Consider the following 25,665-nt stretch of genomic DNA (forward strand, 5'->3'; position numbering starts at 1 on the left):
GTCATAATTGAAATGTAATGTAGATGATTTGTACCGATTACACTGGAGCACATTTTTAAAGCATCAATTTTAATTGCCTTGCCTTAATTCACTATCTAGGGTATGTATTATGTAATATGGAAATTGTTTTGGCCATACATCTCTATGACATTTCAGTTCCACTGCAACAGAAAAACATACATGTTGTTAGTTCAAAACCATTTTTTTAAACTCTAAATCATAGCTTAATTTGCCTACACTAAATTGTTTTGCCTTTTTTTTCTGCCATGGGCAATGCTTTCTGATATTACATGGTGCCTTTTGTGAGAGATTTAATGTTTTGTGCACTGCAAGATCATGTTAAATGTCTGTTTATTTAAATATGTTTTGTGCTAAAATATTCATTATCAATTTTAAGGTGGCAAATGGGATTTTTCAAGCCTTTATTATCATTCAAGCTGCCCTGTTCAGACATCTGGTATGTGAGGTGTCCAACTTGAATAGGAAAAGTGCAATGATCTGTCCTTTACTAGGAAAAAGACAGTGCTTGGAGTCTGGTCTCCTTTTACTGAAAGAGCTCATGAATTTGTTTTGATTTGCCAGGAATACCTCTATTGTAATCACATTAACAGAGAAAAAATATTTTTCATGTGTGATTTAGCGGTTCGTTCTTTCATAACACATGCAGGTCATATATTCCATTTATTATTATGTCTAAAAATGTTTCATTACCAAACACCTGAGGGGGAAAAGAGTTAGTGACTGTTTTGTATGCCAGATTTACATGATTGTCAGGGAGTGTTTTGCCTTTGAAATTTTTAGTAAACCGCAAAGTGTTTTTTTATTCTTTTATTACCACTTATCACTGCAATTTTTTTTTTTTTTTTTGTTATAATCAGTCAGTTTTATTTTAGTAAACCTTCTGAAAGTTTGTGCATTGTAGGGTATTTGATTCTATCATGTATAGAGAAACAATTCAGAGAGAACCATCTTGTCCTATAGATTATGCTTTTTTATGAGCCTCTGAGGTGCAAAGTCGTATTTTTTTGTCTCACACATTAGAATTCAGTCCTATTCAGTTTGTTATTTTTTATAAAGTTTTTTTTTCCTTTTACATTTTTGTTTGTCACTTTTATTTATTTTTGGCTTATTTATTGATCTGCTTTTTTATGTTGAATCCTGGAACTCACTTTTTTTGGAGACTGTCTTTCTGTAAGGTCAGATTTTAAGTACTGAAGAAATTTCTATACCAAAGGCCACCTCTCTAGTCCTTCAAGTGCAATGAAAATAAAACACTCTTAATTTTGAATATGTGAATTTAACAGGGATTAAAAAGGCAGAGGTTGACAGATTAACAGTATTTTTTTTTTCTGTTTTGTAAAAAGTATATTTTGTGTGATTCTAATTTAAAGCTCACTTTTAATATTATATTACTGTGAAGTCCAGTGTTACACTTGATGTAAATAATGAATAAAGAAACTGTTGAAACATATTGGTTTGGGAGTTTATTATCTACTTTTATTATTATTATTTAATTTTGTAATTATCTTTATGAATAGAGCAGTGTACTGTGGTGTGACACACTATGCTTTGTCTATGAAACTTAACACAAATATTTGTCAGGACTTGCCAAAACTATATTTCTCATTTTAATTTAGTTTAACTTGAATTAAAATAACTAAAACAAAAAAAAAAAGTAATAAAATCTACAGACAAAAATATATTTAAAACACAAACTAATAAAAATGAGAAAAACAGAATAAAATGGCCACAACTTCAATATTAAAAATATAGATATAAAAAAACTTGCTTGAAATATATATATATATATATATAAAACTATTATGGTATCTCAATGATACTAATATATATATATATATATATATATATATATATATATATATATATTATATATATATATATATATTCAATCCAGTGAAATATACATACCTGCTGAATGTATAACCGCATATTAAGAGATTTCAAATACTAACACTGACCATTAAAAAATAAAATTGCAGCTTCTGCCATATCAAATGTTTGATATATAATACTGGTAATAGATATTTACAATTAAATTAATATAACAATATGATTACATTTCTTAGCCTATAGATTTCTTAATACATTATTTATCATTACATGTTAAATATTTCTTATTAAACTCTATAGTAATGTAAAATATATATATATTTTTCTGTGCTCCTCCAGGTTGTGTAGTTATTCAAACTCCCCACTTACGAGCTCTGGCAGATAGGAGGCGCTTTTGGACAAACGCATCCCTCCATCTCCCCGCGGCAGAGGCGCATTGTGTGTCGGAAATGGGAAAACCCTGAGCCGTGAGGTTGTCGCTGCTGGCTTCACTTGAGTATTAGAGAGTTACACGACGGCAGAGAGAGGGAAGAACAAGCAACCCTGGAGTTTTAAGCGGAGGAGACGTTAGTTCTTGGAGTTTTTTCGCTATGAGCTGGGGAACGGATCTTTGGGTAAGCGCACTTTCCCATTGCTTGTTCCTTGTGGCCTTTTGTTCACTAACAAACAACTCGGTTTTTGGCTTGACTTCAGGAAAGGTGTCCTCGTAAGGCTGTCGGTGTACTGTCAGTCTGTCCTGCTGGTTTAGAAAAAAACACCTTTACTGCCAGAAACAATGACAGAGTTTGATACATTATAACATTTCGCGTTTAGAATGTATCAAGTGATAAATGTATCACGCGTGACGTTCCGTTTGATTCTAGTGACATTCCGAATCAAACCGAATCTAAAGCTTTCACACCCAGTTTCGATGACTAAGAGGTCGGGAGAGGATCACAATTTATTAACTCGTTTTCCTATCATACAACCGATATAATAACTTGTATGTGTATTATTAAAACAAACAATCAAACAACAGTTTCTCCCAGCTGTATCCAGAATCTGTTTCCATTGTTGCTTATTGGTGACATAGACAATGCACAAGATGCTGTGCTGTAAAAGAGTAACCTGAGATGAAATCTTCTAATGTGGATATTTATTGGTTAGATTGTATTTCTTTTCTCTTTTTTTTCTCAATCTGCGGGTTCCATTGGCAACGCTTCTGCAGTTTGACCCCATGTCTTTTATTGTCTGGGCTTCGAGTCTACCATGTTCCGTTGACAAAAAACTCGCATTTTAAATAAAAGATGCACCGTTTCTCCATAAACTGAACTATTGAGAGACAATGAAGCCCGTCGAGTGTGTGTGGGTCTGTTACAGGGGTGGTACCCTTCAGATTGGGCTACTGGACAAAAAGCAGATGATGTATGAGGTATTTCTTGAAATATCCAATGCATCATTCTTTGTTTTTTTTAGATGGTTATGTAGCTTGAACTTTAATTACTATGCATGGAATTACCAATTTTGTGATTGGTCATCCAGATATAAAACTGTTGTTATTTTTTATTTATTTTTCTCTACATAGTGAGTGAGTTTATGTTTTGGAGTTCTTTTGACAGTGTAACTTGGCTCATAATGTATTTGTAATTAACAGATCCTAAAAGGTTTTGCTAAAGATTGGGTAAAGTTTGTTTTGAAATGTTTTATTGTTATTATTCATTTGAATATTCTTAGGGTTCCTGTTGGTAACATAGTAGCTGATTTCTAACTGGTTCAAGCTGGTCATTAGCTGGCTGGCCAGCCAGTAACCATCTTCCAAAAACCAGCTTGACCATCTTAAACTCTTATGCCCATCTGGTAGCTGGTTTGTTGCTGATCCAAGATGGTCTGTTTAATACTATGTTATAAAACACAACTACCATTTTATGCTTGAAAATCCGGATTATTTGTGACTTTTACAAATCCTGCATTCTTCCTAACAGTTGTTGTCTTGTAATTAAGACATTAATACAGAAATATAAAAAAAAAAAAAAACTTTCAAGGACTTTTCAGGTTACAAGCAATTGAGCAAATCATTGTCAACTGAACTTGTGGCTTGTTAGATTGTACAAATTCCAACTTTTTATGTGGCTGGATGTTTGGTTTTGGACATGCGATACTGTATGTTTGGCTTAATTTCCTGTACCGTAAATCTCCTATGCCGTGAAATATGGCATATCCTTCTCAGTGGCGGTTGCCTTTTGTTGATTGTATTCATCTGTAATCCTGTGGCAAATCCCTTTGTCTATGGAACATGCTGAATAATCATGTTTGTCTGCTTGTCTCATGGTGAATGTCTTAGCCATAAAATGTGAAAGTATTTTCCATCTGCAGCCTTGGATCTGATGAATGAAATGCCATTCTATCCCTTAAATGCATGTGCACTTTTCATCATGGTTATCCTCGAATGCACTCTGCATTAGATCCATTTATGTTCTATTAAGAGTCACGTAAACTCAATTAAGATGTTTAATGTCTCTCATTAAGTATCTGTCAAGTGTTGATTTTCGTTCAAAATGACGTGACATCTTGGGTGTGACTGGTTTGCTCCTTTCAGAATCACCCAGTTGTAACGCATAACAAGAAAATGCCTAATGCACAAGACAAAATGTCCCGTAGGAAATTAGTGTGACTTTTTTGTTGTAGAGAGCTGTTATTAGTGCAAAGCGGAGTTGAGCTGTCAGGGGTTACATTTCTAGTGTTACAGTTCTAGTGTTTTGTACACTGCTGTATGACCGTATAGAGTGTGTGTGTGTGCTGTTAAAACAATTTCTTACAGGGTTTGGATGTGGTGATTCAGGCTTTTGTAGAGCAGACTGGTTAGACCTGTTACAGTGCTTGCAGGGCTTGGATAGTAATTGTTTAGTCCATGCGTTTTGTGTGTTGTAGTGTTTTGGGTTTCGTAAATGAATTGAATTGGCCAGTGTCAGTCAGCAAGTGAGTAGATGAAAAGACTTTCTTGCTCTTTGAACTCCAGGGTCTCATCATATTAATAATGTAATTTATGACTTTTCATCAGACATTATTCCAGTCTTCAGTGTCACATGGTGCTTCAGTAATATGACTGTGAAAAAATCTTTTGTAACATTATAAATGCCTTTACTGTCACTTTGATAAATTTGATGCATCCGTGCTGAAGAAAACAGAATAATTTCTTAAAAACAAAAACTTCTGACCCCAAACTTTTGAGCAGCAGTGTATGTGTGTAATAAAATATTGATTGAACTATTAAAGGTTCTCTAATTAAGATACAGATGCATGATGCATTTACATGAGATTTTGAAATGGTCTGGTTTTTCTTGAATAAACAGATTTTTAATCTTTCAGTAAAAAATAACACCTTTTATGTCATTTACATGAACTTGCATATCGTTGGCTATGAAGGGTAAACATTGAGCCCCTCTCACACTGCAATTCCAGAAAATATATTTGTCTGGTATTGAATTGACATCAGGATGTGACGTGTAATGTACGAGTCGAAAACGCTAGGCACGTCAACTTTCACTTAAGCTGGTGAACAATCTCAGCTTCAGCGCGGATAGTGTGGAGCTAACTGATCTCTGCTACATTACAGTTTGCGCATATTTTTTCGTCGCGAATGTTGATCTGACTTCAAAACACCCGGTAAAAGAGTTGCACGATAATGTGCATCATCGCTACGACACACCCTTTACGGCATTGGTCCTGGTTTTGTTCACAGAGAGTTCGTTCCGGGACTGAACCCGGCAATGTTACTAGGTCCCCAACCCGGAATCAATCCCGGGACATGTCTGCGTTCACACAGAAGGCAATCCGGCAATTTTCCGGCATTTTTCTGGAACCAATGTGCAGTGTGAAAGGGGCTATGTAAGATTGTGAATGTAAACACTTATAAGATTTTTTTTTTTATACAGTTATCAAACAAAGCATTTAGTTAATTGTATACAAGGACTTGATTCTTGAGGGAATCTGCAGACAGAATTTGCCCTTTCCTCCTGATCTAAGATTGTCCACTCTTCTTGTAAACAGTCATGTCAAGATTTGACTGAGAAGCTTGTTATACATCAGCTAAAAAAGCAACTCCTGTCTTCAACCCCTGCAGTGACCCAAGACAAAGGGCAGCTGTAGGAGGCTCCTGTCAAGATGGTTCAGTTAAAGGTTGTCTGTAGGACTTGAAGGCTGCTTTCTGTTTTTGACTGGTCAGGCTTTTGACAACCTGACTTGTCAAGCACTGAAATCAGCAGTTGTACATTCACAATAGGCTCAATCAAACAAGCTTATGTAATTTGTTTTATCTAACCTTAAAATAACCCCCCAAATAAAAACAATGACAGTATTTACTCACCCGCATGTCATTCCAAACCTGTGTGCTGTGCTGTTAAATTTAAAATTAATTAATTTAATATTTATGCAGCTCTTTTTTCGTGACATTTCATAGTGACCATGGCTGTCAAGCATCAAAACGCACCATTAAAAACATGCGTTTTATTCTAAATTTCCAGAACCAATATAACACCTTGTTATTGGAACAGATCAAACTTTTAATTATTCACTAATTATTGATCATTTGTTCCACTGATTCCACAAATTGCAGTGTACATGTTTGGAATGACTTGATGGTAAGTAAATGACACAATTTTCATTTTTCAACTTAGTCATTTAAGAATTTGAGAAGTTTCAGTTTGTCATTGTGGACATAACTATATATGGACATAATTATAGAATTAAAGATAACTCTACAAAGAGTCTAAGGATTTTTCTACTCCTGTGGGATAGTCTAGACAATAAGTTTAATTAAATCCACTGACCACTAGAAAGCTCCTTTTAAATCTATTTTCTTTTATTACTTAGTTCTTTCATTTAATTTAAAATTACTATACTTATTACTACTATACTATATTTTTTAGCATTGTGTATAGGTCATTTACAGATGTTTTTCTTCAGTGACACTGTATCTGCCTGGAGTTCAGTCAGGTGAGCCTCTGCCAGGTCATTATGACTGCTATATGCCAGAGGAGAAATAGACATAAACACATGCTCCAAACAAAGTCGTGGGAAAAAGTAGGTCAGGAAACAATTTGCTTAAACCTTTGACCCCAACATTTAGTATGTCATTCCAGTGCTTTCCGAAGTTTATGGGCATGTGTGAGTAATGCTTCGCTTACATATGTGGTGAAAGAACCAGTTTGTGCTTTCGTTGTCACCAACCCAATTTTAACAGAATGATTGCTGATCACGAATTGATTACTGTTTTACTGCCTTTTATAGTGTGATTATAAAGATGGTTTTTCAGTTTTATGTCTTATAAATTGTCAAAAATATTTTGCATGTCATTGATGTTTTGAATGTTTAATAATTGCTCCTGGCCTCTTTTTCCAACTGTATTTTTGGAGTTTTATGCAGTTCTATGTTCTTTTGTTTGCTGCTCTGATCAGAACAAACCTCTTAAAATAATTTCACAGTATTCTGCTTAAACACAAGCATTCATGTTTGGTTGCAGAGTGAATAGCCGCACACAAACAGATCTTTGCAATATGTGAAGCTCGCTCTTGGCTCTCTCTTTGGCCTTTTGTGTTCTCTAAAAGACCAACAGCTGGGTGCAAATGTCTATCCATATCATAACAAAGAATAATTTAGTTTTGAGGGCAATGTTATCATAACCAAGAGTGCGTAGCTTATTTTTCTGCAGGAATCGACTAATTGGAACATCAAACCTTGGGTTACAACCAACTTTTTTTTTTCTTTTCACACAGCCATTATTTATGGAGCACGACTCACACAAACAAATTTGGTGCTCTTTGGCCCAGAACCGGAGTTTGAAAAACTGGCAGAACGTTCTGTGATCTTCTCTACCAAACCCTTTCATGATGGCGGTCCAAAAATAGCTGTACTCTGAAGCTCTCCTTTATCCTCTGCCATAACTTTGGTGGCCTCATCAGAAGCAAGGTTTAAAATGTACGTTGAATATCTGTGGTGCCACTAGGCTCCACTGTTTTAGGTAAACTGGGCCACTTTTGGTCCCCGATCATGAATCATTGTGCCCAAACCATGAAGTATTGTTGTTTCTTTATTTCATAAGACTAACTGGATATAGGGATCATTTTGGCCTGGGAATTTTCAACAGTCACATATCACATGATGTCTGAACCATTAATGCCAAATTTACACGATAAGTGGGGAATTTTCTTTATTTTGTTTGGTTTTATATCTCTACTCTCTTTCTTTAGAGCAATAAAAACTGTAATTTAGTCACCCTTATGTTGTTTGAAACCTGTATGTTGTTGTGTTTTCATGGAACACAATAAAAAAAGGGGGAAAAAATGTATTTATTATTTTTAACATGGTTTTTTGCTGTACTTTTCCCCTGAGGGTCTATGGACCCCAATTTGAAAATTAGAGTAAACTAGCATAAAACACTCAACCTGTACCGCTACATGCCTTTATCCACTGTTTTCAAAGGATTTTTCTGTTTGATTTTAGGAGCTACTTGGGAAAACGTGTCATAAATTCAGCACAAATCATCACGCTCTGTTACGTAACCTAAAGAATGAAGAGGCACTTCAAAACAAACCACCTCACAGGATGCCACCTCTGCACATACTTTTTAAATAATTCATAAACTCAAGACCTAAGCATTTGGAATTAATTGTTTGCAGCCCTTGAATGGAAAATGAATTCAGCTTTTGTACCGGCAAGCTCGATGGGAATTGGCTCGAAACTGTATTGAGGGTAACGGAGTTCGTTGTTCAGAGACGGCTTCTTTCACATTTACAGGGCCCCTTAGTACCCTGACAAATCACACAGGCCTGTTTACAGAAAGAGAGAGAGAAAACACTGGGGAACCAGACTGGTCATTTTGTCGTCTCCCACCTTTTGTTGGATGACATGCATTGCGTTTTTTTATGGCCCGTGGAAATGATTCTGGAGCCGTGAGACTGTTGCTTGGAACGGTCAGAATGCACTGGAAATTTACATTTATTCACTTAGACTGGTACGGGTCGGGACAGTTTTTTTCACATGGGAATCCATAGTGTATCAAAACCGCCTGAGATTGTTTCTTGTTTCTAACGAGTGAATTGTGGATTTGCATAGGAGAGAAGTGGTTTCCTGGGTAATCCAGTACAATTAATGAGTCTCCCAGCACAGTACGCTAAGTCGGCTCTGTGCTGAAATACACAGCTCAAGTGTCTTTTGTTTTTAATCTAGTTATGCAAGTCAGGTAGCAACTCATCAGTCTGTGAGCCTTAACCTGACTGAAAATCTTGGCTCCATGTGTTAAGCTTGGATTAAACTCGCACACTATTAAACAGTCTGGACAAACGTGGCATGATGGAAGTGCCAAATGAAGCAAAATGCATTTCACATGACTGACAGTGCAATTAAAGAACGTCCTGTATTATTAAGAAACTTTGTTCCAGCCTAATGTAGACAGCATTTTAGGGCATCATAAGAACAGTCGCAAAGGTTTACTGTTAAAATGCATTCTTTTGGTCCAATTTTGGGACGTATATTGTTTGTAGAGAAGCCAGTCCCAGAGGAAAGTTGATTATATTTATAATTAATTTAATATTAAAAAATAATAATAATATAATCCATATAATCCAAATCCAAAAAAGATCTGTTGTATAGGACTTGATGTTGATATCCCTTCAAATTCTATACAACAGATCTTTTTTGGATTTGGATTATAGTAGATTTCACATGAGCAGCAAGATTTTTGTGACGCATGAAGTTGGCTAATATATTTGATAAACAAATGTATGTGGCTTGAAATTTGTAGAACATTGTCAGTGCCCATTGAGAGTGACATTTCAAAGATGCAGAAAGATGAGGAGTTATGCAAATCTACTTATCTCAATTAATATCCCTAGAAGATTGAGAGTAGAGAGCAAGGCATCTAGCCAGGTGTTGGAAAAAAGCCATTATATTAAGCTGGAAGGGTGTATATTTGCATTTTAGCTGTGTGTGCTTTTATCTGTTTAATCGGGTCATTTTCATACAGGAAGACAGACAGACATTTGGGGGATGGAGGTCTTAACTCTTAGGCTAGCACATGATAGCATTCATGCTTTTTGTGAAATGTCTTTGTCTCCTAGACCCTCCAGAAGTTTCTGATGATGCACTCAAACATAGCTGCTAATGATTTCCAAATGATCTCCCCCTGCAACGCTGCAACCCTGCACTGTAACTGAAAATGAACCCCACTATTTTTACATTGACTCACATCATTAAAATCCATTGAAATACTACAGCTGTATGTATGTAGTCTAATTGCTTTTTACTTCTGGAATGAAATAATGTTTCCTGATAACTAACGATGGGATCTTTTTGTGCAAGGCTTTTTTAAAAAACGTCCTCTTCATGTTTTCCTTTTTGCTTTGGGAAAACATGAAGAGGCTTTTTAGAAGGAGTGCACATTATATCAGGGACTGTATAAGTATTGGCCATTATGGTACTGATGTCACATGGACTATTTTAATGATGTCCTTACTAATTTTCTGTGCCTTTTTTTTTTTTTGCTTGCTTGTTAAAAACTGTGCAAAACCAAGCATAAATTGTTGTTTGCTTCAGTCTTGTAAAAATCAAGCTGGTGGTATTGTTAATAATTTTGTAATTTGGAGGCAAAAAAGGTTTCATTTTCCAGTCTTTCTTTATTCATCTCACAGTTTTGCATATTATGTTTGGACAGGCTAAAATGAGTTGGGCAGGAGGCCTGAATATCCTGGAGCGCTCTTGCTCTGCTAGCCGCACACTAGTGCTAAAGCAACATGCAGCTGAAACTGTCCAACACAGGGTTGTGTGGGACAAAGGACTGCATGACATGCTGAAACATGACTACAGAAAAACATATCCTTTTGAAAACCTCTCTGTAATGCAAGTACAGTTTATATGACAGGTGCTAACCCTGTGTTTGAAAGCGAATGGGTAAATTTCGTTTTCTCTTTTGTCTCTGAAATCCAGAATAAAGAGCTAACAAGGGGCAAAACCACGTTCTGTTTCTGGCATCATTGGGGCCTTGGTTGTTTAACACTTTTTCATGTCAATCCCAAACCTCCATGTGAAGCCCCTTACAGTCTGGTGTATCCATTCTGCTGGCTTCAACCTGGTGATTGCGGTCAGACTGTGTGGTGTTGATGGTGTTATGTGGCCTGCTATATCCTGTTCCTCTACAGGAGAATTTATTCAGGCATATTCATGGAAACCAGCCTATTCAAATACTGCTGCCATATGAGTTTATGGTTGTTGAGGTTAAAATTAGTGCTGGATGTGGTGGTTGCGCGAGTTAGTTGGTTTGGATTGGCTGCTAAACACTTAAAGATAAGGCAAGTACTTTTTCAGCATTTAAATTGTTAGGTTCCAGCTTTATGTGCAGGGACAGCTAGGGGTGTGCGATATACAGTATATTGTCTATGATAATATCGTAATTGTTGTTTAAATAATGACATGATTTGACATTAAGTATATTGCAAAAATCAAACAAAAACACACCCAGAGTGCATGCATACAATATGAGATGTAGATTTGACTACTGTGTGAGCACATTTAGAGTTTTTGAATTGTGTGTGAGCATTTAGAGTTATATATATATATATATAATATATGATTCCTGATAATTTGCTCACACCCATGTCATCCAAGATGTTCATGTCTTTCTGTCTTCTGTCGAAAAGAAATTAAGTGTTCTTTTTCGGTCAAAAAGAAATTGCCAGTGTGAACGCAAGCGGACCAGGATCGAATGTATTGTTTTCTTTATTTGGTCTGGACCAAACGAACCAAGAGAACTGAACTACAAGTATGAGCGCACCCTTAGAAATGCATATTTTATAGTCGCTTGAGCTGACAGTAGTTTTAGCTTGAGTAGCCTGGCTGCAGATGTAAATTTATGTTCATTATCAAAAACAGTAACATTTGTAAAAATTGTAACAACCTCATTTTTTATTTGGTGAAGTTTAATTATTCTGACCTTTTTTTTTATTAACCATTGGGTCTTCCATAGTAGCATACATTTAGTTCATGACAACCATGGTTAAAATCACACATATAGAACCTTAATAAGATGGTAAAAAATTAACTATATGATCTGCTATTTGTAGCAAAACAGTCTAAATACATTTAGTATAAATGCACAAAACAATCACAGAAAAATACTGTAATTCTATTCCATTACTCATTTAATACATTTAATGTCTACAATAATAATATAATGAAATTCTATATGGAAAACCCACATTTGTCCCACAATACCATGGTGCAGTTAAGGCCCTGATATACTTCAGACGAAGTTAGTTTTCGTTCTTCGTTTGGGGGCAAAAAGAAGTTCGAAAAGGCTGAGCGACGGTATACTGTTTCCGAACATTCTGACACCCCCACGCTGCTGGAGGTGGGGTGTAGATTAATGTAAACGTGTCGCGACTCTTGTGCGTATGCACTAAACACAACAATGATGACGTGCAGGCAATTTAGGTGTGAGACGGGCACCAATGGTCAGAATAATTATAGACAAAAGAATAATGATTAGCAGCAGTTCAGTCAAGTATCATGTTTGCAATACAAAAGAACCATCCCATTTCCATAATCAGTCCTTTATGGGAAGTGTGAATGTCTCATAGTCCGAAAACTTTAGCATGATGTGAAAAAAAAAAAAAAAAAAAAAAAAAAACTTTGGACTGTTTTTTTTTATTTTATTTTTTTATTAATGTTCATTTACTTTATTAAACTGGATAGATTGTTACAACTTTTTATATTTTGTGGTGTCATGATTTACTTTTGATAAAAACAAAGGTTTATTACTGTATGTTCATTTGGCATTTCGTTTATTGTATACCCTTTAAATTTGCTTATTGAAAGAACAACAACAGCAGCAGCAGTATGGTGTAACATTTATTTGAAACGCATGTATTTGGTACTTGCTACCTTATATCTTTACTCTTTCCTTTCATTCTTTTCATGGCTTTGGAAAACTTCTCTCGGATGTTTCTCTGCATCGCCTTTTGCATAACTCTGGGTCATCGACACCAAGATTCGTTGCAATTTCTTTCAAGGAATTAAATGCTTTCTCTGAATCTTTAAAGTCTCTCCTCGAGCGATCGTACAGGTGCGGATATATTTGTGCCAGCTCAGCAATTCGACACTCCAGTTTATTCAGGAGATGCTGTTCTATGCTTGGACCTCCGTAGAATGAGAAACGAACCTGGGGAAAAAGATTGCATGTCAAAGAAGGTGGAGTTTCAGAACACACCCACCGATTGTGTAACCGCCACAGACCAATGAAAGCTCAAAGGTGTTTAGGAGCCAACATGAACTCCCCCCGAAAGTTTGCTTTGGTGAGCCATTTCGAACTGCCGGAACGAACTCAAAACGAACTTCGTTTCCGAAAGTTGACATGAGCGGGTAAATGCATCTGCTCTAGTTCCTCGCACTGTACTGCCATTTGAACTTTTAGCCAAGCAAATAAATGGTCCTTGTGGCGCGCTTCAAATGAGTAGTGCTATTTCGTTTCACTTTTGGTGCATAAATGTTATATCGAACATAGTGTTGTCAAAAGACCCGGTACTTCGGTACCAAGTGGGTAATAAAAAAATGAAAACGTTATGGTACCCGATCAGCCCGGTTCTTGATCTATCCAAAACGTGAGTAGATGTGCTTTCTTCATAAAAGCAGAGACGTGGCGACATCAAAAAGAGGAAACACACCAAACTAACAAAACACTTTAAATACAGACACCCAGATCAAATGAAAGAGTTCAAGCAGGTAAGTTTCATTGTGTTTCCCATACATGTATTTATTTGTGGTGCCCGCCACAATATCAAAACTCACGGCCACAAATAGATTTTCCAAAAGGCTTTGACTTCGTTGAATAAACATGAGAACTGCATATGTCGGGTGATTTTACATCACTGTATTTCTGAAGGAATCCGTCTTCAGAAAATTATGGATGTCATTTTCATTTCATCTTGCCTGTAATGCCTGAGCAGTGAGCGCAGCGCTTATTTGATTACAGCCGTTACCGGGTAAACTATTTCTCTATTTCTCCCGCTCTAAGCGCCTCCTGCTGGCAGAGAATGAATTTGCAAATATATGACGCCACAAATATAGTGCAAGGCTGTGGGAAACACCGCTTCTGTTATGAATATTATTAAATATTTTAATTTGAATGTCGGATTGAAATGTAGTGTGTTATCAGTTAATCACTGGGACGGTATTGAATTCTTCTTACCGCAGTTGAAAAGCAATAAATTCCCGTGGTATTGCGGTAAACCGCAACCCGCAACCCCCCCCCCCCCCCAACCGTGATCGATGGACTTTCACTTTCGCACACACACGGGAGGCAAACGAATATAAGGAACAGGTTTATTTCACTTTTTTTTTTTTTTTCATTTAGAACATGAACATTTAGAACAGAAATGGAATGATGTCTGAAATAAAAATTCTGCAAAACGAAATAATAGGCGAGGTTACCCTAGCCTTCATATTTTTTTGGGGGCGATATCAGATCTGATCGCAATTCACAACAGAGATCTGAAGATAGAGCATCATAAAGACAAACCAAACACATTTTTATTTATCATATTGATCAGTAATAGATATTAATTTGCATGTTTATTTTCCATATTTTAACCTTCAGATTAGGCTACAGTCGTCGTCATCAAACAATCACTTAGACTATAACGACTTTTGCGCACACAGAGGCTAAGGCAACTGAGCATAAGGAACACGTTTATTTAACATTTATTATTTCACATTTAGAATAAGAACATTCATATTTTTTGCTAGAAAAACTAGCATGTTGTCAGGTTTAAGGGAGGCCCTGAAAGTAACCACGTTCCCTGCAGCACTGAACACACGTTCTGAGGGAATGCTTGTAGCGCAAATGGACATATATTTTCGGGCTACTTTGGAAAGCAGAGGGAATCGGAAACTATTGTCCCGCCACCAGACAAGAGGGTCTGCGTGGGAATCCAGGGCTTCCTCCTGCAAATACCTTCTGATCTCTGTGTCTACACGAATTCTCTTGGGGGTCGGAGTAGTTGTTTTTCTTTTTTTTCCCCAAGTAAGTCAGCCAGATTCGGTTTTTTTTATTACTTATATAATATATGAATTATATTTAATATGATTTATGTTTTATATTACATATTTGTACATGTTTAGCTATATTAATATTTATATAGATATTACGTGTGCGCTTTTTTGTCTCAGTGGTTAATGAAGGCTATTTAACGATGGCATATAGAGTAATATAAATATGTAGACATATAGGCTAAATTAATATAAATATTTAAAAATCTATAATATATATAAATATTATTTATATTATATATTTATACATATTTATATTTATTTAGCCTATATCTCGTGTGCGCTTTGGTCTCAGTGTGGTTCAAGGCTGTAATTTAACGAATGCTATTTAATTTAACAAAGTGTCGCTGCTCACAATATTGTGGTTGTTTTTTACTTATAAATAAGATAAATATAAATAATATTTATAAGTTAAAAAAAAAACAATGACAGTATTTTGTGCAGTGACACTTTGTTAAATTAAATAGCATTCGTTAAATTATAGCCTTGAACCACACTGAGACCAAAGCGCACACGAGATATAGGCTAAGTTAATATAAAATATGTAAAAATATATAATATAAATAATATTTATATATATTATAGATTTTTAAATATTTATATTAATTTAGCCTATATGTCTACATATTTATATATGATACATATAAATGCCATGTTTCGATGGAATAGTAGCTTAAATGCGCAATTGTCGGCTGCGCAACCACGTGAGAGAATTGTGTTAAGTAGAATAAGCACGTGCAATTAAAAACCGAGGTCCTGCTTTTTTTGGCTTTCTCATGAGTCATCCGCCTGTATTTTATGCTTTAGTAAAATGAAATGAAATTCAATATATAGGCTACAAGACATTACACAGGTACTCTAGGCCTAATAGTCAATACAAATTGAATGCTATTAGCCTATTAGAGGTGCATAGATACATTTTTTTAATCTAGATTAATCTCACTGTAATCTTGGAATTAATCTAGATTAAAATGGCTCATTTGAATTCTGCCGAAGGCATTCAGATGTGCAGGCCAATGTTTTTTTTTTTTTTTTTTTTTTTTTTTTTTGTGCGGTGATGACGGTACAGGTTTAGACCCGCGGTAGGCGTCACGTGACCGCGGTATTGCGGTAATGCGGTAACCGTCCCAGGGCCTTTATCAGAGTAGTTAATCGTTAGCATAAGCGTGGCTAACGCTAATATAATGAGCATTAGAATGAAGTATCTTTATTAACTATTTAATGCTCCTATAACTTTTATAAGGGTAAAAAAACAGAAGGACGTGATGATATTTACCATTTTTACACACCAGAGGCTTTTAAATGAATTGTGAATCTAAAATATGCGTGTTAGAGAATGTACAAATGTTTAACATTGTTTGTGTCATCGGTCAGAAAAGCAGTTCTGGGCTTTTTTTAATCTAACTTAGTTGTTATTCTTGGCTTTAAAATTCAAAAGCCCTTTAAAATTAAATATGTACACAGTTTGGATTAAATGATAGTATAGTCAAATTTTTTAATTAAATATAGTTTTTGTGTCTTGCTTTGGTACCGAGAACCGTGGATTTTCACTGGTATTGGTACCGAATACTGAAATTTTGGTACCGTGACAACACTAATCGAACATATATCGAACTCTTGTTATCGTTTTATCAAGGAAAATTATATTGCGATAATTATCGTTAGCGATTTATCGCCCAGCCCTACATTGTATTCAAGTTATATATATATTTTAATTGTTCATGCATTTCCTGGAAATCAAAACCATGACCTTGGAGTTTGTAGCACCATGCTCTGCTTTTTGAGCTTCTTCCACAACCAGTGGCCTGAGTATTGGGACTACCTTTTTGTCAATGGAAGATGGGGGTGACAAGGATATGTTAGTGTTGGTGTTTGGGAAGCCTATTTGGTGCCACTAGTGTTTCAGAAATGACACACTTCACCTTTAAATGGAGATAAAGTGATAGTGGTGTTCTTAATAATGGAAGCTCACCAGAAAAGGTCTTCCATGTTATCCATTATGGGCCTTATCCTTCTTGTCTCCAATGAAGGAAGGAAGCCATTCCTTGCCTTACCCAACGTGCTGGAGGTTTAATTGATTGCGGATGTTTGGAGCTCTTTTTTTTTTCCTTTTTCTTGGTGCTCACGGAAGAGGATCTGTAAAAGCAGCCTTTAGAATTAAGTTAAGCTCTTATGAGTTGGCTGCTCTGTGTGGCAGTTATAACATGCCATGGCCGACACATCTTTGTGGGATGGAGAGTGTGAAGTGCCGTCTCCAAACACACTTCTTAAGCAAAACCAGTGACGTGCATTCAGTTCCAAACCACATGCAAACTCTGAAACTATGAAAATGCATGTGTTTTGCGGTCATTCTACAGAATGTGTTGGAAACTTGTCTGAGGAATTCCATACTTCATAAATTAAAATTAAAATAATAACTTTTCAATGTTATCAAATAAGCCTGGGGGAAAAAAGTATTAAGCAACACAGCTTTTGATAATAGCAAGAAATATTTCTTTAGCACTAAACAGCATATTAGAATGGGTTCTGCAAGATCTGAAATGCTCCTGAAAAAGCGTATTTGAAAATGGTTTTTAGGATCTCAGATGTTCTTGTGAATTTTCACCTTTGCTATCACAGGATTGTAATAATATGTCATATTGATATTACTGTTATCAAAACTGTTTACATTTCATCCTTAATGTCAGTATTGGTGGTATTGCACAATAGATCACGTTGTCTCATCTGGCTTGTAACTGTTAGCATAGAATCACACATTGTCCATGTTTTTTCTCTCAAGCTATTTAGCTGTAGAGACATGATTGTGCTGTTGTTCTGTGCTCAGTGGGCAGTTTTATAGCGAGACAGAAAATGAAGTGTCCCTTGGTGGAAATGATAATCAGTGTCAGAGCATGCTGTAATGTTCTTAAAAGTGTGTGTCAGCCTTAAGTCACAAGGCAGTGAACCAACTCCCTTTTTACACACACACACACATTTCCTTCAGACTGGCATGCCTTTAAAGTCCTTTAATCTTGAACACCAGACCGTAACGAAGTTTCTCCTTGGGGTACAAAGGGATGTGACCATGTTAGAAGGGTTGTAGGTGGTTTTGGGAACATTTTAAGCAAGTCTTCAGAAGCAGCGAGATGAAAGAGACTTTCTGTGATGTGTGGCGCTGACAGCTATGGCAAGAGTGTGAATCTAAAGTGTGGAGAAATATGAGATATGACAGGCTTATCTAGAAAACAAGCTGTAGACTGTGTTTTTCCTCCAGGATTTTTGTCTTTCGTCACTTTCATCACCGCAGCCTGATGACATCCTAATGTTCTGCATTCCATGTCAGGTGCTTACAGACATGTCTGGCTAAAATTATGGCTCGGGCAAATGTGCATTACATAAAGTTTTATTGGGACTGATTCATGGCAGTTTCCTTTGGGAAACAGACCAAAAAACCATGTGGCTCTGAAACACTTCTGACACACAGAGAGTGCAAATGATATTGCCTTCTTGTGTGGAGTCCCTTTGACTCATTGTGGAAAAATAAAATGTTATTTCATTCATTTTTTTAGAATGATATTGCCTTCTTGTGTGGAGTCCCTTAGACATAGAGGTTACAACAAACACAAATAATGATTTAGTCATTCTCAAATGAGATTTTAGATTTATCCGATTTGAGAAAGTGATGTGAAAGCTGTGGTTACAGTGCTATTGCTAATTGACTTTGTCAAGTGCAGGATCAGAAGTCTCTGAGTTTAGTGAGCTCCTGCAAGCTGTGTACTGCACCAGGCAAGTTTCTAATACTTGAAAGTGTTTTCTAATGAACTGCAGATTCAATCTACATTAAAGAGAGCTTCTAAATCCCAATATTACTAAAACCCACATAATCGATATCCTACATTCCACCATAGCTCAAAAATTATATTTAAATAGTATTTTCTTTTGTGTCATGTTCTTATTCGTGTTTCAAAAGCGTATTCAAGTTCTTTTTTATCAAGAAGACCAAAACAAAAGAACTTAAATTTTGATATAGTGAATATCACACAAAGCTAAATAATGACATAGCCTAATAGTTATCTTTGGGTGAATTGCTGCATTACATATGTCAAGGACACAGGTTCTTCTCAGACAGGTTCTTCCTTTCTCTTCCTTTTGTTTTTTTTTTTTTTTTTTTTTTTTTTTGGTAGGTGGTGGTACTAAAAACAAAGTCATAATTAGTACTCAAATCTCCTGTTGTTATTACCCAGCCCCCTCCTGTACCCTGCATGTGTTGCTAAGGCTCTTGTTTGTTATATAACAACAAAACCCCAAAACCCCCCCCCCCCCCAGTAAATTTCATTGCCCAGTGCTGAAGACATAATCACAGGTCAATGTTCTTGCAAATCTCTGATCCTAAATTTTTCTTAGACTGTAGTAACCTAAGAGTTTGATGTTAACATTTTTTTAGATTTCTTAGGGCACCGTTTACAGGAACTAGACATATGCCAGTATTTCTGTGATACAATCACAGTAGATCACACGGTGTTGTTATCATGGGTACTTACAATAACAAGATACAACTAAATTTAACTGTGTTTTAAGTTTTTCAGGTAGGTATAACAGTAATATTCAGGTACAGAAATACCACAGAATCTGAATAATCTGTTTAACTTTAAAGCGGTGCTATTATGCTTTTTCACTTTTTCAACTTTTGTTGGTGTGTAATGTTGCTGTTTGAGCATAAAAAAGATCTGCAAAGTTAGAAAGCTCAAGGTCCAATTCAAAAGGAGATTTTTTTTTTTTTAAATAGATAATTTTTAATTTTATTTAATGAACGACTCGTTTGGACTACAACGCATATTTTCCGGGATTTGTGATATCACAAATATCAACGAATGGGACGAGACCTTGTTGAGCTGCACTAGAGAACGCAATGAGTGTTATCACTATGTTGGAGGCACGCTAGCATTCCCAAGGCAGACGAGCTTAGAGTGAAAATAAGTTTCGTTAGATATATGGAAAATGTGATACTGTCACATGCCTGACTACTATATAACTATGTTCATATAGTTATAAATGTATTAATGCTTAAGTTCATGTAGTCATATTTTTATTGGAATATACATGAGCTATTGATCTCTTGTACAATGCATTTTATTATGTTCATTGATGACTTATTCAGGAAGTTACTATAATAAGGCACCAATCAATTGTTTATTTAATGATAGTTTACTCATGCATATCCTCTCAGTAAACAGTGCAGTAAACAAATGCATAATATTTAATGACAGAGAATGTAAAAATGATACAGCCACAAAGTCTTATGCAATTAAGTTTCACAATTGATAATTTAGTATTCAGTAAAGACACTCCCTATGCCGTTGAGAGATGCCTTGATGCCTTGGTGACCTCTAGTCTGGTTTAACTCATCCAGGCATTCATGAAAGTCGTGCCCATCCTGTCTGGTTCCTTTCTGAGCACTAGTGAAGACTGACACTGCAGTGTTAACTGTGGGCTAATTGTTGCACTCCATTTGTGTGTTTGTTTGTGTAACTCACTTTTTAAAAGTAGTTTCTTTTTGATTTATAAGGTTGTTTGTTGTTCAGTTCTGCTATGAATTTGAATGTGTGCATATGTAACATTTGTCTGAGTAGTGCTTTGCTTTTCTCTCTAGTTCACCTTAGGGAGACAGGAAATGTCACTCTTTGGCTTGGCCTCAGCGATGACCTCACCGACTTGGGCCCAGATGGTGTACTGGTCATCCACGCTCTGCTATTGGCTACTTTTTCGTTGCCAATGAACTGTTTTCATGTCTGAAAAATATTGCTTCACCAAATTTCCTTCTGTTGCCACAGTTGTACGGCACCAATTACTCATCACTGCAGTAATGAAGTAGCAGAATATTCTATTTCTGTATTCTGTATCACCATACTTGTTCCTCACTAAGCAGGAAAAGGGCATTTAATGCCTCCGGGTCAGCTATGTCATTTGATTAGTGATATAATTATTTTTCTGTGAGTAAATCTGATTTATTGGCGTTTGTACATTAAACACCTTTGCACTGAATCCTCTGTGTCCTCGTCTGTGTCTGACATTATGAGCAGAGTTTTGCTAATTTATAAGATCTAATATGATCTTTACAGACCTGACTTTTGAAAGAAAGTCAAAATGAGTTTTGTGGCTTTGTTCAATGTGTTAATTTTGAGTCTATATTTTCAAATGTGTATGCTACTATACACCTAAATGTTGTTGGCTGTCAGATTTGTCCAATTAAACACTCCAGAATGAGAATTGAATTAGCAAGTCATGTGACTGTGACATAACAAAAAACTGTTGTTCTTTTTAGTGAGGCAACAAAATTTCTTGAACCGAAAATATTTGACTAAAAATGAAATGTGTTGATTATTAAATAAATGTGATCAATTAATTGATTATTAAATAAAGTAATTTTTGCCTAAATTAAAACTTGAATTTTGGTTTCTGTAAAATCTTTTTAGTAGTCCTTTTTTAATAGACAATCGCTTCGGTAGTTCCCTCTCAAACTTCCTGTTACTATAGGAAATGCATAAAACTGCACTTATCAAGCCACTTAATGGGATCCTTTTAAAGCTCTTCAACACATCTGGTCTTTAAAATGGTTTTATTCAGTATTTCAATTAAATTATGATGCCCGGTTCGTTCTGTATGCATGGGTTAGAGGTTATGTTGAGAGTTTCATTGTTTTTTGAGTAAAATTGACACGTGGCTGCCCCCTGACTCAATGGACGGCTAATTTATCAAATGTTACAGTCAGTCTTTTGTTCTTGGAGGAAGTTTTCTGGGGACATGAACTGTCCAAGTGTCCCTAGCACCACAAAACAACAATTGTTCCCACCCTCAGTGGTCCTCGTGTTAATGACCCCAGTAATGTGTAGCTTTACAAACATGCCTTGTGACCTAATAATGATTTAGGCACTAACTGTTTCCTCCCGATGAATGTTGCCCTTTGATTGATAAAGCATTCAAGTGATGCCTCATACAAAGAATTTATCTTTTTATTTCTTGTGCATTATTTTGTTATAAATCATAGAACACTTTTGGAAATTGAACCAGTCTTAGGAGTCATTACATTGAAGTGATCGAGAATGGAAAAAGATTTGTTGATGTCTGAAACTCTACTAATGTGCCTCTCCTGCTCTTCTGTACACCTCTCTGTTTGGCTGATGAGTCACTCTTATCTGTGGTTTTAGTTTGACATTAAATTGTAAGTTTAACTCATGTTTAGAGTTGGATATGACTTGCATGTGATTGTGGGGTGGTTCGTGTTGTGAATTTTGTGTTTTATGGTGTTATGTGGTGTTCTTTTTTTTTTTCTCTTTTAATCTCTCTTGCTTTTTAATGGACCAGTTCCACTGACAGGAACTTGGACTGTAGGATCATAAAGTAAGGGTTTATGTAACGACCTCTCCTGAGGCCTTTTCCATACGGTTTCCTGTTCCGGCTCCTCCGCAGTCAGACTGATCTCTTTCAGTCTCAAACCCATGATTCATTGCCCAGTTCTCCCAAACCTTTAACGAACAAAGAATAGTCTTCACTGAGATCATGTCATCAGTTCACAGCAGATGTGTTCACCATTGATGTTTGAGTGTTTAGTGAGAATGTAACAGTGTTTGGAAGCTACAGAAAACTGTAGATTTTTTTTATTGCAATAATTATTCTATTTTATTTTAAGCATAGGCCTTATCTTGTCCATTACAGATACTTCTATATTTGATGTTTATTTGTGTTTGTAAGACATAATTGTTCAGATTAAATTCTGATGCTGGTTTAAATGCTACTGAAATGCTGTAGTCAAGTTACTGGTGTTCCTATGTGTTGCTCTTTAACACTTTAAAGGAATAGTTCACCCAAAAATGTCTGTATAAGTTTCTTTCTTATGTTGAATACAAAAGAAGATACTTTGAAGAATTTTGAAGAACCAAACAGTTGTTGGTCCCCATTGACTTCCATAATAGGAAATTAAATACTATGGAAGTCAATGGGGACCATCAACTTTTTGATTACCAGCATTCTTCAAAATATCATATTTTATGTTCAACATAAGAAAGAAACTCATACAGGTTTGGAACGACATGAGGGTGAGTAAATGATGAGAAAATTTTCATTTTTGGGTGAACTATCCCATTTAATAAACTGTTTGCTTGAGGGACTGATGGATGTAGCCTGCAGCATTCTGACCAGATGTTTTACAGAAGCAGGCCGTTTGTAGTTGTACAGGCTGAAAGTGATCTTCCAGTCTCCTTTTGTCTCACTCTTTTTCCCCTCCCCCTTGCATCTTCTCCTCATGTGGTCCTTTCTTTGGGCAGACAGACTCAAATTTCTGCCACCACAGGACCACTGTCATTTTCTGGCCAGTCAGCTTTTGCCCCAATACAATACCTTCAGATCAGTTAACCACAGCTATAAATGCTTCACTACTGCTGTAACTTAATGCAAGGCAATGTTTTCGTTTTTTTACTTTGATTCTCCATTTTTTGGCAGCATCAAAAGAAAAGAAAGTGCCATGTGGAGGCTAAATTAGGCTTGTGCTGCTAGAGAGGAAGGATGAAAGAGAGAGAGGAAGAGGTGGTGCCCTTGGGCACTTCATTAAGCACAGCAGGTTGTACTGAGGATGTGGTGAGATTTTAAAGCCCCCTTCCCCCCATCCTTCATTCAGAAGGAAATTTTGGAAGTGCCTTGAGATGGACTATTTGAATGCTAATGTATGGATTAGCCAAAACAATAGAAAGCTTTTTAAGAAGGCATGAATTTTAACGATCCCAGTGCCACCCTAAAATTCAGGTCGAGAGTACTGTAATCGGTGGGTGGTATGACTCATGTTAATAATAGTTATTGTTGGATATTCAACCCGTGTTTTATATCCATTTATATTATTTTAAATATATAATTAAAATTATGAAAAATTACTACGTTTTGTAGAAATTCTATTACTATTAATAATGTTACAACGTTCATAGCTCAGGGAAGGAGGAGGCGGGAACCAGCGATCATTTAAACATAAAACTTTAATAATCAAATAAACCCAAAACAAAAGTAAAAGTGGCAGCCCCTCACAGATGTAAGCTGCATAAAACATAATAAAACAATGACATAAATAGTCCAGGCCTGGTCCTGTCTTGTCCTTCACTGTAGTCACTCCTCCTTTTACCCTTCTGGAGCTCCTCTGTGGGATTCAAGACCAGTGTGGCACACAGGTGATGCTCATTATCACTCGCGTCACCGGCCTCGCTCCGTTCCCACAGCTCTTAGCCTTGCCCCACTCATCACAATAATAATAATAACAAGCACATTTTTATTTGTATTTAACTTTTAATTATTTTAATTATAGATAATTATATGTAATAATAGTACTATTATCTAATGCTCTAACTTTGTATACCCCCAGAGGAAGTACTTTGAGTCTCTGCTGTATTCCATGTATAATTCATGATATTAAGATGGAGTGCAGTAGATCTTTTTGGGGTCTCTCTGCTAGATTTCGGATGTATTGAGAGGACTGATATTAAACAGTGCCTGAGACTTGTACTCTGTGATTCAAGTAATAAAGACATTTCTGCCTTTCCCTGTCCCCCAACAAGTCACGGATGTGTTCTGTGTGTGTGTTTTGCATGCTTACTAGCTAAGATTTAATCTTTCTGTTTGAATCTTCCAGGCATACATGAGAAGATCTAACAATAATATCAAAGCGCCATCAAGGAACAGTTTACATTTATAAATTCCTTTATTGTCCTCAGACACAGCCGTATTCAAGATGTCCATTGGCATGATCAGAATAGCATATGTATGGCTTTATGATTGTTCTTTTGATTCCACCATGCTGGAACTTGGTGAAATTTTCATGTTATGGTTCACGTACTGACCTCACTTCCTGTCATTATTTGAGCATAGGATGTTTGCCTTCTAGGAGATGCCTCTCCGGAGACGCCCATTGTCCTTTAAGACCCCCAGATTTTTGTTTATGTTGTGTTGTCTGTGATTTTCAGAAAGATTTTGTTCTAAAACCTTTGAGCTTTGCATGCAATCTGAGGTTGTATTAGGAATGGTGCAGACTTTAGAAATGGAAAAGAGCAGATCAGTTAAACAAGTGAGTTGTTTCTCACTGAAAACTTTTTTTGCAATTACATAAGCTAAATATCTGTGGGGAAATTGGCAGCTGAGCCTCTAGTTTCCCTCACTCTTAGTTTTCTTAAATTTTAGTGTTCTTATAGTGTGTTGTGTACTGCATTCTAATTGGAAATGTTGTCTTGTAGGGTTTTTTGCTTTTACCCCAAGTGCTACAATTATTTTTGTGTTAGTTTGTTGCTCATAGTCTGTCTAGATTCCTAGATAATCTTGCTGTGAGTTCTTCAGACAGTTCTGGTTTCCACAACAGTTTTTCCGTTTCATGTTTTCTGTTCTCTTCTCATTGTAATGTTCAGTCTAGCCTGACATTTACTTAAGGTCAGTTTGTTGACTTGACCTTCTTAGTACATGTTCCTGGTCTTGTTTTGCATGATCGTTTCAAAGTTCATGTTATTCCAAATAATATTTTATTTTTCATAATGTTTTTATTAAAATAACCAACCATGCCAATCTCCTGTTATATAGAAACATATTGTGCTTTTGTAAAACTGATTATTTGTTTTACATTTATTCATTAAACTATTTTAAGGCTCAGGAAATTGTGATTTGTATAGTTGCTCAATGCATAAAAGCACATTTTTTTCAGTGTTTTCCCACAGTAGATGAAAGTTCCAGAGTTCTGCA

The 25,665-nt window shown here is 36.0% G+C and overlaps 1 protein-coding gene across 3 annotated transcripts in view; it reads left to right on the plus strand.

The window, feature by feature from the left end:
• Positions 1-2,243: 2,243 nt before the first annotated feature.
• The window catches only part of LOC109059084 (formin-binding protein 1-like), a 46,561-nt gene continuing 23,139 nt past the window's right edge, over positions 2,244-25,665 (plus strand). The window contains exon 1 of one of the 3 annotated variants that reach the window (XM_042761900.1): positions 2,244-2,465. In XM_042761900.1, coding sequence (XP_042617834.1) covers positions 2,442-2,465 — 24 coding nt within the window. In that variant the 5' untranslated portion in view covers positions 2,244-2,441. The remainder of the gene's footprint in view (positions 2,466-25,665) is intronic. The other 2 variants (XM_042761901.1, XM_042761902.1) reach the window with 2 other exon arrangements.

The sequence above is a fragment of the Cyprinus carpio genome, chromosome A8 (genome assembly GCF_018340385.1).
Source record: "Cyprinus carpio isolate SPL01 chromosome A8, ASM1834038v1, whole genome shotgun sequence".
Taxonomy (NCBI): domain Eukaryota; kingdom Metazoa; phylum Chordata; class Actinopteri; order Cypriniformes; family Cyprinidae; genus Cyprinus; species Cyprinus carpio.